This window comes from Cupressus sempervirens, chromosome 4 (genome assembly GCF_028749045.1).
Source record: "Cupressus sempervirens isolate cs-2001-9-10 chromosome 4, ASM2874904v1, whole genome shotgun sequence".
In the NCBI taxonomy this organism is placed as follows: Eukaryota; Viridiplantae; Streptophyta; class Pinopsida; order Cupressales; family Cupressaceae; genus Cupressus; species Cupressus sempervirens.
In genome coordinates, this window is record NC_143121.1 from 478667331 (window position 1) to 478681896 (window position 14566).

The 14566-nt window shown below is 35.1% G+C and overlaps 1 protein-coding gene across 6 annotated transcripts in view; it reads left to right on the top strand.

Moving 5' to 3' along the window:
* Positions 1-14566, top strand: part of LOC149562034 (propionyl-CoA carboxylase) — a 337515-nt gene that overhangs the window by 237446 nt on the left and 85503 nt on the right. For all 6 annotated transcript variants that reach the window (XM_089825583.1, XM_089825585.1, XM_089825582.1 and 3 more), the window contains one exon: positions 1466-1546. In XM_089825583.1, the coding sequence (XP_089681709.1) occupies positions 1466-1546 (81 nt within the window). The remainder of the gene's footprint in view (positions 1-1465; positions 1547-14566) is intronic.

The window sequence follows — 14566 nt, forward strand, 5'->3', positions numbered from 1 at the left end:
ATCCAACTCCACTACTTAAGGGGTTTTGTCCTTAAGGCACTCTGTCACATTAAAGCAACCAATTCTCATAACAATATGTTAATGTCTTTTCATGGTCCCAATCCCAATGCAAATGCTTTCTTTTATAACCTCGAAATGAGGAGAGATACAAACAACTTAGCAATGTGGGATAAAAGACTATTATGTCGTTTAGTCACTTAAGTGACTTTATAACTTTATAACATTAAAATATTTAAATAAATCACTTAAGTCACCTGAACTTTAATATCTTTTGAAATAGGAATCTCTCCTCATAATTCCCCATGCAACTAAATACACTTTCTAAAAATAAAAAGGATCCATCTCTATTACTTATGACTTACTATACATAGTAAGAATGGCAAATGGAGTCCAAATGACATCGAATGAAGGCCGAATCCATAAATCGCCGAATGTTGGAGATGAATCAATCCTCAGAAGACCCTCTAACCATCCTCATTAGCCTACGAGGATCCAATCTAATCCCTGAAATTCTGATGCTGGGAACCAATGGGGACATTACAATCAATATGACAAATTTTATAAAAAAATTTTGAAGCATCAAATAGACTAATTGCAGTATTTGTAGCATTTTCTAATATAAGAATGTCCAAGTGAAACAATTAATATTTGAAATTATTGAGGAGAAGCATTTTAAGCAGTTATGTATATCTCTTATCCTCTAAAATATTTGTTATCATTGTTTGTTGGCATGCACAGTTACAAGCTTGCATAAGACAAAATATGGACTGTTTCAAAAATAAGCAAAATAAATAAAGTTAATTAATGTCCACAATGGCTATCCTCCTTGGCTGTGCACAGTCCTGATGACCATAGTTTAATCCTACATTGACTCTATTGTGGTGGTGGAGGATGAAATAATCAATTGTTTACTCAGGGATTTGCAAATAATGGCTGTGCTGTTTTCTGCCCTGTTCTCCAGCTTTTGTCTTCAGTAATTCCTTGTCTTGATTTGTATTTCTTCAACATAGCCATTTCTACTTCTATTTGGATCATATAATTGGGGCTTACTTTCAATTTTCCACCTTCAAACATGTTTAATTGTTTTTTAAGATGTTAGGGTTCTTTTCCCTCTCATGCTTTTCCATTATGACTATATCTGCTTTCAAGTTGTATAGATCAGCTCTGTTTACTGATATAAGTGCTATTTCATGCTTTCTATTTTTTGATACAGTCATTATTTTGTTTTATGCAAGTTAGTAACTTTAAATTACAGTGAACAAGTAGAACCTATGTTCTAGAGAATATAAGTTATGGATGATAATCTGCAATGCTTTTCTTCCAAAGTTTAATAATATGTTTTCTCTTTGATCTTTGGATATGCACAGATATTTAAAATGCTGTAATCAGATGCTTCATTGTTTATGAATTATTTTCTGTATTCTGTGTGTAGTTATCATGAAAAGAAGCTCAATTTTGTGTACAGGAATGTGGTTGGAAAGGTTGGGGAGAAATATCATATGGAGGATTGGGTTGTGTGAAGCGTGCAGCAGCAGCAGATTATCTGGTTAGATATTCTTTTTGGAATCCTTTCTACCTCAATTTCATAAACTGTAGACAACATGCCAAACTAATGAATGCTCTCTAAACAATCTGTATAGCCTTGTAAGTTACCAAAAATGTGACATGAGTTTCTAGAAGTACTTGGGGAGATTTGAACACAAAAATCTTGAATCTATTCTAAAACCTCACCAGCTAACGGGAAATTTATTTTAATTTTCTTGATATCTTTTCAATTTTAAGTTTCAATTCTTTTGTCTTGCTATGGATTTAAAAGGGTTTTCCACAATCTCCTTTCCAGAGTTCTCTAAATTTATTTACTATGTTTTCTAACATTTTTTTATATTTTATTTAAAATTATGCAATGAATTTTTATATATTCAAATTTGTGAGTATTTTCTTACTTTAGCTGACCTCCTAGAGACCGAATACAGTTATTGAGCCACCCAGTTTGTTTTGAGTCCTTTTTTAGAGCTACACTTCCTTCTGACTTGAGTGTCTGAAATGTGATAACTGGTGGTTTTTAATTTCCACATATTATTAGGAAATTTATATGATTTGTAATATGAAGTTCCTTTATTCTATCCATTTCTTAGAAAATTTATATAATGTGCAAGAAGATTGTAATTCTCTCAATAATCATTCTTGTCAAAGCCCGATGTTACAGTGCATATTTGAATTAGAAAAATGGGAGGTGCATGGAAATGATCCCTTGAGTTTCATAAGGGTTTTCTCTGTATTTCTTGTCTAGGAGACTTGTCCAAGTTTTGTTGAGGCAGATACACCTATTGATGACCTTGCATATACTCAGTACAACTAAGACATGATTAGCAAATAAGTTGATTAGCTTCCTCCAAGAAATCTGAACTTACTGTGCTGCATGGTAACCCTGTGTTCCTTATCAATTAGAATTTCTTAACACACTCTAAGGAATCCATTGAAAATACAACAAACTGATTGTGCTTTTTTTCAGGCCAAAGGTTATAACCAAAACACACATTTCTCTCCTGAACACACTTATTTCACGAGCATCATTTTGCAGGTATAAAGACCCAAGTGTGAGTTGGAAGTACTGGATGAATTTTGCAATTGATATTTCTTCATCTTTTTCTCATTTCCCCCTTAAATATCACTCTTTAGCAGCTTATACTCACCATCTAGTACTGTAGGCATGGATAGCAACACATGGATGTTGTCCATCTTATCCTTTTGTAAATGTCGTGTTTTCCTGTCATTACTGGTTGACAAGTGTTGTCATTATTGGTGTGGGACAAGATTGATGGAGGGAGTACGCGGCTAAGCTCGAATGGTTATATCCACCACGGGTCTTCCTCATGGGTGCGCGTAGATAGAGTTGCTCAGAACTAGAGTTGTAGTAAGTACTGATGGACATCATCTATTGATATCTCAGTAAATTGAGATGCGTGCAAGCATCTAAGACAGCTATGGAAAGTGAGCATTAAACTAATCATCATTCTAGCTAGGGTATTTTCTTGAAGAAGTTGGTGTCATGTAGGGAGTTAAAAAACTAGAGGTTTCTGCCGTGGCTAGAACAATCGTGTGACTGGACTGACAACCAATAGGTCAGTTGACAATTGAATTGTCCATTGTAATTTTGCTCACTGCGATTCTAATGAAGATGGTTTGATTAAATTACTGTCTATCGTCATTTTGTCAAGTACTGACCATACTAACTCTCTTGTTATAAACTTTTGAGAACAAAACAAACCGTAACAAATTCCCTCTGCACATTGACAAAAAATTAGCGAAGGAATTGAAACAATTGGACTTAGTGCATATCTTTTCTCAAGTAATTGTTATCGAAGCAATAGGAACAGATAGTTCTTATAAGAAAGGGACTAGGCCATTACAAAGCCGCTACAAATTCGTTTCGCTGCAAATTCTATTAGAGGAACCCAAGTAGAATTTGGAGCAAATTTGGAAGAATTTGTTGTCCAGCAGCTGAAGCCAGTCCGACTTTGGTATAAAAACTTTTTTTTTAAACGTTTAAAGTTTTTTTTGCCTAATTTGGTCTATTCGACCCTCCAACCCTAAGAGTGACTACCCAAAAGGCCAAAAAGGATGGTTTACATGTCATTTGTGCATTTGTGAATGAAAAAGAAAACTTGCTTATATTGGAAATCCAAATTGGCCCTTATGGTTTAAAAATCTTTCAAAAAAACTCCCTTCTTCATGTTGACATGAATAATAAATAAAACTTTGATTTTTTTACTTCAAACTACATAGTTGGAGCACAAATAAGTCTTATAATTTTTTTTCTTGAAATGGCCCTGATTACTGATGACTTGACTCTTCACTTAAGTCACTTAAGTTATAATAGAAAAAACATATTATAATTTAATAATATAAGCTCAACACTATTAATATTTATTTTAGAGAAATAAATGTTAATATCTCCATTGTTAGTCATCATCTCTGTACGTCGTCTGAATATGGAGTTGACATGATCAAGCCACATATGACCATACCCCATTTCTAAAAATAGAAGGGGTCTGAGCATCTCAAACTTACTATAAATAGTAATTACTGCATACAAAATCCTGGACACCTCAAATGAACACCAATCCTACAAGATTCCGACCATTGAAGAAGTTGTATCCCTCGAGGGGCCCTCTATCCAACCTCATTGACCTACGAGGGTTAGTGATAGGCCAATCCACTCTGCTGACTGATGTCAGCTAGAAGGGGGCATCATGTCATTGGTATTAAAATTATGTTAGCTATATGCCTTCTCAAATAATGGAGATTTTTGGGCAGCAGTAACATCCAAGTCTGGTTTCTTTGGCTCTGCATTTTACAACTATGTAGCTCTTTTTTCTAGTACATTTCTTTGTGCAAAAGAAGGTACAAGTTGGAATCCATATAAAGTAACTCATTTTCTTTTTTTATGCCAATAAGTTGTGCTTTACTAAGTGGGCATAGAAGTTTATTTCTATTTTTCTTAAATGAAAATGAACTAACAACCTATAGGGAAAATAGAGTTTAGAGAAATGCAATTATGACTCAAACTTATTACACGAGCAGAGTATTCAGAAATTGACATAGAATTGAAATCTAGAGAGTTCTAATTTACAAACTCATGATAATATTTTTTATTGCAAGAGGTTATCCGAGTCGAAATGTTTTTCCTTGGAGATAACATCAAGAGACAGATTCCTTCCTATATCTGTCATGATACATGGAAACCTATGTAGATTAAGAATGTGTTCCTTGCATTTTTGAAACTCACAGAAAATCACTTTAGTTTCAACATATATTCAAAAGAAACATATGTTTTGTATGGACAAACCCAAAACAAATTCAAACCCACCCAAAAACTATTTTAAATGAATTTTGAACTAGAATCTCAAACCCAAATCCAAACTGGTTACCTAGCTTTAACCATAGATTAAAACCTCTCTAAGAAGTTGTTGATATCTCTACCTTTTCAAAACGAGAAAACCTTATGAGAAAATAAAAGGTTTTTTGGCGATAAATACAAGCCAAGAAGACCTCAAATTCTCACCGATAAGCTGACCACTTCTCTTCAATAAGTCGTGAACTTCTCAAGATAATGACTTCTCTTGGGCGACACCAGTAAAATTGGGACGCCCAGCGACTTGCCCATTCATTGTTTGGTTTGCAATTTTAAGTGTTTGGAGGAGAGGAGAAGGGTTTGGACAGAGAGAAATAGTTTTTGGCAGCCTTGTAGATAGATCACAAGTGGATTCAAGGCAAATTTCGGATTCACAAGTAGGTTCTCTAAATTATTTTTCCTTTTAGTGGGAAGAGGAAGATGTAGACTAGTTTCATATTTTACTTGACATTTGTATTTGCTTACCTATTTACAAAGACACTTTTCTATTTCTAGTTTTCTTTAGAGTTCAGAGCCTCTGAATATGACTGCTAGCCATCTACATTCCAAATGAAGATGCAACTTTGTTACATATTGTATTTATATATATATATATATATCTTGATCAGTTTGTTTGGCTTGTTTACTCATTAACTGACTCATTAGATGCATATCCTTATTGAACTTTGCAAAAAAATGCATTTCTAATTAAATTTATGCCATTTTTAAAATTCTTGATATTTTCCCTAAAAGTTGTTGATTTATCTCCTCTATTCCTGTGAACTCTATTTTTTGCCTCATGGATAAGTGGCAGAGAATGAGATTTTGAACTATGGCTTTAACCATTTGCTCAATAGTGGATCTTATTCTTATGCAATAGTAACCACATCTCTTTACCAAGCTTATAGATTCTATATGTGACCTTCGTTGTAAAGGAAGAATCCAATTCTGAAGAATTAGACTTATGAAGTTTGATTGAGGAATGCTTAGTTCCATTATTGTTAGGGGTCGTGGTATGGTTCTAAGATAATCTCATTGCCATCTTAATTAATGGAGCTCCAAAAATTCCAAGACTTGTTTTTACCTTCTCTTATATGTGACTTCAATATGTCATCTTTATTTTGAAATTCAAACCACAAATATAAATTTTCAAGAAATAAAATGCAAACTCTCAGAAAAAAAAATTAAAAATAATGAATATTTATTATCTTGGGAAAAACCCTCCTTTTGGGGGAAACAACCCAGCCTGCCAAAATAATGCTTCTTTTATTCTGATCTCAAATCAAATACAAGATTTATACCTATGATTGAAGTCTTTACTTAGTAATAAATAAGCTTGATACAAAATCTCAAAATCACTGAAAAAAACCAGATTACGAATAATCTGAATCTCCTCACAAAAAAACTAAACAATCATCTATTGATCATGAGCAATAAGACATAACTGAATATACATCTATGTCTCTCACACTTGATACAAAATCTGCGCAACCCAGCAAATTGATGTTCTTTCTAACAACAGCTGAATTCTGGAAAAGTAATTCAACATAAGGAACAGCTGCATATGATAATAGAACAAAGAATACATAAGATCAACTCCAAAGAGGTAGAGCCTTTTCGAATACCATTTGAGAGAAATTATACAATAATCATTATGAAGAATGAAGCGACACCTTCATAATGAAGAGTAATGATGTGTGCAAGGGAATCAACATCTTCAGAATATGAAATGCCAACATAACCATAGTAATAGCTTGTTGGAAAGCAGAGTTAAAACATACACGATTCCAAGTAGAAAAGACACACACAAGATAGTAAATAGACCACATGCAATTGGTGCTAGATAAGCACACACATGGAACAAAGACTATCTAAATGTGATGGACTCCAATTGCCTTATAGCTCAGTAGTAGAAGGAATAGAGCACACTCAAAAAGTGAAGATAGAAGTTTGAAGGAGAACTGCAATGTCATGGCTAATCAGAGACGAAGATGATACCATCACTAAGAGTCAGAATCAACACGAAAGAGAAGTGTATCACCGACCATTAGAGTAGCTCACGACATCCAATCCGAGGTATAAAGAGCTTTGTTGCAACTACACAATTCAACACTCCCTCTTACCAAGAGAGAGAGGTCTTCAGTATGTCATCAGTAGCTGCAACCAAAATGAATGTCAACAAAAATCTCATCACAGATTTTCTCAATATAAAATTGTTATCTTAGCATAAGAGCATTCACCATGGCTACTCCCAGAGGGTGAAAAAGAAGAAACAGAAACCAAGTCATGGAGTCTCATACGTGACTTCCACCATGGCTACTCCCAGAGGGTGGAACAAGGGCTTTCTCATTAAACTTCTCTTGCAGAGAAGAAAGTATTAACAAGGATTTCCACCTTGAACTTCTCTTGCAAAGAAGAACTCATTAACAAGGGATTGCACCTCAAACTTCTGTCATAGAGAAAAACTCATTAACACTATGCGATTGATTACTGAAGCTAAGACTCTCTCCTAGAAGAGCATCATTCTCCACGATACCGAACTTATCTTGAAAGTAGCAAAACTTCACTATAGGAAGTGGCTTGGTGAGAATGTTTACAGTCTACTCATCTGTAGAAGTATACTTGAACTCAAACAAATTCATTGAACCTGATCTCTCAAGTAAGGCTATTTGATTTCCACATGTTTGGTTCTATCGTGAAAAGCAAGATTAACCAAAAGCTTCACACATCTTTGGTTATCACAGAGAATCGTTATAAGTTTCAAAGGTTGCGGAATCAATCTTGCAAGCAATTTGCAAAGCCGTATAACTTCTCTTGGAGCCACATGAAGCAACATGGGCTGAAACTCCTGAAGTGCTCTTCTTGTTTGGCACACAACTTGCCCAATCTAAATCAAAGAACTCTTGCAGGTTCAACTCTATTCTAGAAGAATATTTTAAACCATAGTCCACTGTAACACAAACATATCTCAATATGTTTCACTGCTGCAAGAAGAATTTGTCATGGTTAACACATGAATTGAGTTAAGGTATTAACAACATAACTTATATTACGTTTGGTATTAATGAAATACATTTAAGAACCAATTAATTGTCTGTACATAGTAGGATCAACCAAATCTGAAGTAGTTGCAACCTTATGTAACATTTTTAGATTAGCTTCCATAAGAGTTGCCATATATTTACACTCAGCCATAACGAATCTCTTCAAAATATCAATAGCATATTTCCCTTGACTTAATATAATTCCATTTAGTGTTTTCCATGCCTCAAGCTGTAAAGACCCTGAGCCCTCACTGCCAATGTATTGATGAAGCTAAGAATATTTTTTTTTGTATTTTTCTTTGTTTTTTGGGTTTTTGTATTTTTTTGGATATATGGTTTTTTGAGTGTAATGTCCCCATTGGTTGCCAGCATCAGTATTTCAAAGATTAGCCTAATGTTGGATCCTCGTAGGCTAATGAGGATGGTTAGAGGGTTTTCTGAGGATTGGTTCATCTCCAACATTCAACGATTTATGGATTTGGCCTTCATTCGATGTCATTCAAACTCCATTTTCCATATTTACTATGTATAGTAAGTCAGGGGTAATGGAGATGGACCCTTTCTATTTTTAGAAAGTGTATTTGGTGACTGGTCACATGGGGATTTATGAGGAGAGATTCCTATTTTTGACAGCCTGGCAATCAGACAAGTATTTCAAGAGATATTAAAGTTTAAGTTACTTAAGTAATTTATTTAAATACTTTAATGTTATTATAAAGTTATAAAGTCACTTTATGAAAAAATGACTTAAGTGACTAAAAGACAAAATAGTGTTTTATCCCACATTGCTAAGTTGTTCGTACCTCTCATTTCAAAGTTATAAAGGAAAGCATTTGCATTTGAATTGGTACAACGAATATATGATATTATAAGAATATTGAATGGTTGCTTAAATGTGACTGGATATTTCCTAAGGATGAAAACCCTTAAGGAAAAGAACAATGAGACTAGACACCAAACTAGTATTTCACATGTGCTTTCAAAATTGTAACTCCAAATTGGTGCATGGAAGATTTTCAAGAAGTTAAAGTTCTGCGATACATTAAGCACATGTATTTGATTTCTTTTCAAGGAACTGATACGTACAGTCCAATATGTGTATTTCTGGTGTTTGGATGGTAGAGATAGCAGATAGTAAAATCCACAGCTAAGGAAGTAGCCAAAATACTTGGTGGAAACCCATCTTCATGTGTTGAGTGGCTCACTAGAGTTGGCATCGCGTCTGGTATCAACCCGTCAACAAAGAGGATTCACAAAGGAGAATAGTAGGAGTAAAATTGCAATCAGGTATTACTGCCGCCGACTTCTGCTATTCCTGGGAGTTGACGTTGGCGTCACTAATTGAATTATGACGAAATAAATCTCAGTAAATAAATACCGCCGCAAGTTCTACAATACTAGGTTCCACCATCCTTCCTTGCATACGATTAAACTATGAATGTAATTAATGGTTGAAGAACACTTGTTAGGAAAGGTTGTCATAATAAGCATGATTGTTAAACATTGTACAAAATTGTTGTGGTCATGGATTCTATAGAATACAGTAGCATCATTCTATGAGATTATCTTAGCACTTATAGGCTTCAAGTAATAGAGTTATTCACTTTGGATTCAAGTTATCCACTAGTAACATCAAAATATCATAATCAAGACTATGTGCCAAGTGTTTTGTAATGTTCCCGTTATAAAATAAATAAATTATTAAACTATTGTTATTGGGCCGATTGATTTAATATATCTCGGACCCATTTTATTTTTGTTTTCGTAGTTTGTGTCGCCATCGGCTATCTTTGTACACCCTCGGAAAGTTTCCTGATGGGTATTTAAGTACGGTTTGTAGGTAGTCTTTAGGTATGCATTTTATTTGGATTATTTCTGTGTACTGTGAATTCCTGTTGGGATTCTCTGTAATTTGTCATTTCGGAAGTGAAAGATCTTCCCTACTTGGCTATTTCCGGTTTCGGTGGGATTCCTCCTCACCCTATTCCGTCCCCTATAATGCTTCACTCAGATCTGACAAGTCGGAGCTTCATTCTTGTTGCAAGATATTTATTATTTGATATATATATTTTCTCTGTGTTTTGGTTACTTCAAGCTAACAGTATCTATGTGTTGGTTCTGTGTTGGCTTCGCCCCTCTCTGGCATCACAGCATCTCCACACCTCTCTCCATCATCCGTACAACCTCCTGTCTCCATCCGTACCATCATCCCTCCACACCTGTAACATTAGGGTCTTCTACAACTACAAAATCAGCTGAATTTAATATTCTAATTAACTGATGAGATCTATCTAAATTAACACTGAAGTTAATCTAAAAACTAAATCTATTTTAATTACTGAATATCAAATTTATTCTAATGTTTGAGAATGCTGAAATTTAACCCTAATCTGAATTGTTGAAAAGAAAAGTTGCATATAACATACTAAAAATAATTAATTTATGATACACCTATTTACAGGGAAGAATCTTTCAGTTATATACATATATTGCATAAAAGAAATAAAGAAACTTAAAAAAAACAAAGATACGTACTGATTTACTTGAGAGACTTTTCCAATTAATTGACCAAGCTTTGACTTTGGTGAGAGGAGAAGCATTATCGTAGGCTTAACCTCCCAACTGCGGACCTTTTTACTTATCCCCACAAGTTCTAAATTAATAGAACAACCCTCCCTACCCTGAGGTCAGGCTTGGGACATTCATCGATCCAGTCATCAGAGTATTCAGGTGGGTTGAGGTTCCAACAGCTATTCGGTTGAATAACTGAAGCATCAGGACAACAACGCGATCATTTTGTTGTGACATGTTTTGCCTTTTATCGCCCTGGCCAGCGATTTCAGAGGTGGGTTTTATAACCCGATCTCCACCACTCAGCTTGACAACTAATTATCAAAGTGGAATTACATGAGCTATTTGCATTAGAATAATTGTGTGTTAGCAATTACTGATGTCTTTCTTGTTTTCTTTTTGTCAGATTCATCTACACCTCACACCATCAACAGATCTTTTGATTGGTGTCTCCTCGGTGCCTGAACTGTTACATCTTATACTTATTCATAAGATTGAGATTCTACATTCTCATAATTTCCTTGGTATTCAGAGTTGATCATTATTACTGTTTTGTTTTTTTGAGAACAGAGCATTTCATGACACAATCTATAGATTAAAGACAGGGGTTGATAAGGGTATAGTCCTTATTCAAAAGTATTCTTAAATTAAGTGTTGGAAATTGGTAATAACAGACAATGTATAAGATGTGAACATAAGTTTTACTACTTCCTTAATCGGCTTCTATCATAAATATCATCTTCTTAATTAATAGCTATGTAATCAAGCTCTGTTGGCATTTTACTATTATTCTGAGCACAAGAAAAACAAGACTCTAGTTTGTGCACACAACTCCTTCACTTTGTATCAACCCGACTCAAAATGAAGACAAAAAAAGTTGAAAAATGTGAGTGAAAGGAAATAAAGTCGATTTTAGTACATCCTTACTTGGCTATGATTTACTGTGCGCCCTGCCTGGTGAATTCTTCAAATATCTGCCAAATTTTCGTTGCTCAGGGATGTGCAAGAATGGTTTCACGTATGCTCAGATATATGCTGTCATGGCTAATCAGGATGATGTTGCAGGCGATGAATGTCTGGGCAGAAAGGTCAACTGGATATCTCACGGCAGAAAGACTTTCAAAGATTGGACAAACTTGGGTTACTGAAAGACAAAACTCTGAGACTATGGCGGAAAGCATGAGCAGACGGCAATGTTGTTACTCATCTCCAAAAATGACAAAGGCAATATAAAAAGATATTGAACGGCTTAAAAACTATATTCGTTTCATATGAACACAACGGCTAAAAACTATATTCATTTAGTACAACGCCTTAAGATAACTGCTTCAATTTCACATGAACATGAATAAATAAAACAACGGCTATAACTACCATGATGAAACAACGACTAACTTCACTTGAACATGAAAAATTATTCTGGTTCAATGGCTATTTTTAACTAAAGAGAAATTAGGGCAAAAATTGGGATGTAACAACACCTCTGGCATCTTACTTCATACTTACCAACTTCCTCCTCACCATCTGTATGGCTTGCAATTTCCAAGTGTACGGCTTGTATTTTCCCCACCGTACGACTCCCTAGGATATCTCGTACGGCCATCAACTTGGCCTCCATTTCATTGTACGGCCTCGGTGTCCGAAAGCCTTCCGTCCTCCTTACACCATACGGTGCCCTACCTTCACCGTACTCCTCCCCTCCATACCCTCCACCGTACGGTGCCCACATTCCTACCATAAGGAGTGCACACTCGCTGTCGTACGACCCTTATCATTTTCCCTCTGTGCTTCCTTCAGACCCGTATAGACACATTATTCCATTGTATGGCCACCCTATATGTCTTCTTGTTGTCTTTCAGTGGTTGTGTTTGGTTAATGTGGTTACCCCCACAGAAGAAACATTGCATGTTTGACTAAATTCCCTCTAGCCAAGATTCATATTTCTTTGATTAAACTAAGTCAGGATTGTTACAATGGTGATAGCTGAGTGCTGGTTGTTTTCTCCAGAATCTCTAGACAGCTTTCCTCATTGTTACGGGTCTGCCCCTCCTTACTCATTCTGCATTATTTATAGTTGCAAATCTCAGCTATTTGGTAAAGTCTGTAATCCCATTTTCTGAGTATATATTAATGGCCATTGATTCACTGCTATGAATGAAATACATTATCATTAAATTTTGAAACAAGTTCCACTTCAGAGTTTACAAACTTGGTATATTTGGTTGATAAATCTATTTTGCAGTTTTAATTTTGATGAAACAGTACAAGGCATGATATAGTAATAAATTGTTCAAGGATTCTTTTTCATATTAATTGTTCGAAGAATTTCCAGCATAGTCAAAGTCATTATTTCTAATTCAAAACCTGCAGAGAACATTACATTGAGAATATAACACAAATAAGATGCATTACTGGAAATAGACCGCTGTATACTGAAAACTGCTTCGAATGATGTAATTTCTGTTTATTCAAATGTTTATTGCGAAATACAAATTGCAACATTCAGTTCTAAACAAATTGGAAATTACATGAATTTTGCAAGAAGCTAAAATGATGTAAAATTATTGACCAAAATCACCAGCTTCTTCAACTAACCAATTAATCACAACCTTCAAGGAAAGTGGGCCAACTTTCTACATCCAATTCTGGCCTGGGGTAGTAATTCACAGTGCTTCCTTTAATGACGTTAGCCTCTAATACGTCCAGAACTCCAGATGAACAAGCCACAAACCCTGTAGAAATATCGCATGTCTCTAATCCAGGTCGCAGGTCAATGAATATGAATGCAGGCCTTGTCTTGATGCAAAGGCTGGCCCCCAATTTAATTGCAGGTGCCTAGACAATGATCACAAGTATTTAATTTTGCAAATCACAAGCATAACAATGCCACATAGGTCCTCCAAACTCAGTCAAAGGCTGCCATTCTCAAATGCAGCCCCTGGAAAATGGATCACAATGCCTTATCAGTGATCGCAGGTTAGAAATGGTGTCCAAATGCTGCCATAGGTGACTGTCCCAAGTGTTTGCAGTCCCTCAAAGTCAACACAGCTCAAGAACAAATCCCAATCGCTTCCTTAAAATGCAGATGAAAACCTCAGCATATGAAATGTAGATCTAGTCAATTCTTTAGGCACCAATTTCTGTCTCTCACCAAGGACAATATTCAATTCCTCAGTCTCGACAAATTACTCTCAATGAAACATTAAACAAACTTGCTTCTATGGCCACAATATGGAGAATAGAGACACAATGATTCCCAAACCCTCCCAGTCACAATTAGAATAGAAAGGAAGATTGAACCACTATTTAGATTAATTCACTAATCAATTCACAATACCCCAGTTGTGAATTGCAATCAACTTTCCAGCATCAAACCCTTATACTTCAGCAAGAGCTCGAAAACCAATTACTTCAAAAATTCTTCACAAGCAACAAAAGCGAATAATCAATCGGATGCTTTTCCATCAAATTGAGCTCATATTTATAACCCCTATTGGCGCAATGTTTCCCAAATACGACTTCACTTAAGAATTTTCACCAACACATCATTTAATAACATTATTATAATAAAGTGATATTATAACAATGAGACTTTAATAACTAATTAATAAATATGAGCCCATGCAATTAATAGCCCAATCCACTACAAACGATGACCAATTGCCAATGCCACCATCTGCAATGAAAAATAAACAACCGCTCAATTTAGACTTACTAAAAATAGTAAGTCCACCACTGAGAATCACCCTGTCAGTTCACAAGGGTCGCTATAAGGAATTGACTTGGTCATTTGCAAAAGCTCGCCAAAAATGGGGACATTACACAAGCCTAAGGAAGTAGTGCAAGATACCAAGATCTTTCATTTCAATTTCAAAAGCTAACTTCTTACATTTAATAATGAGATTGTCATTACCACTGAGAAACAAATCATCAACATAAAGCACTAAGATCAACACTTTGTCCTCATTTATCTTTAAATATAAATGTGGATCAGTAAGGAAGTCTAGGCTCAAAAGGTAATGATCAATTCTCTCATGCCAAGCACAACGAGCTTGAT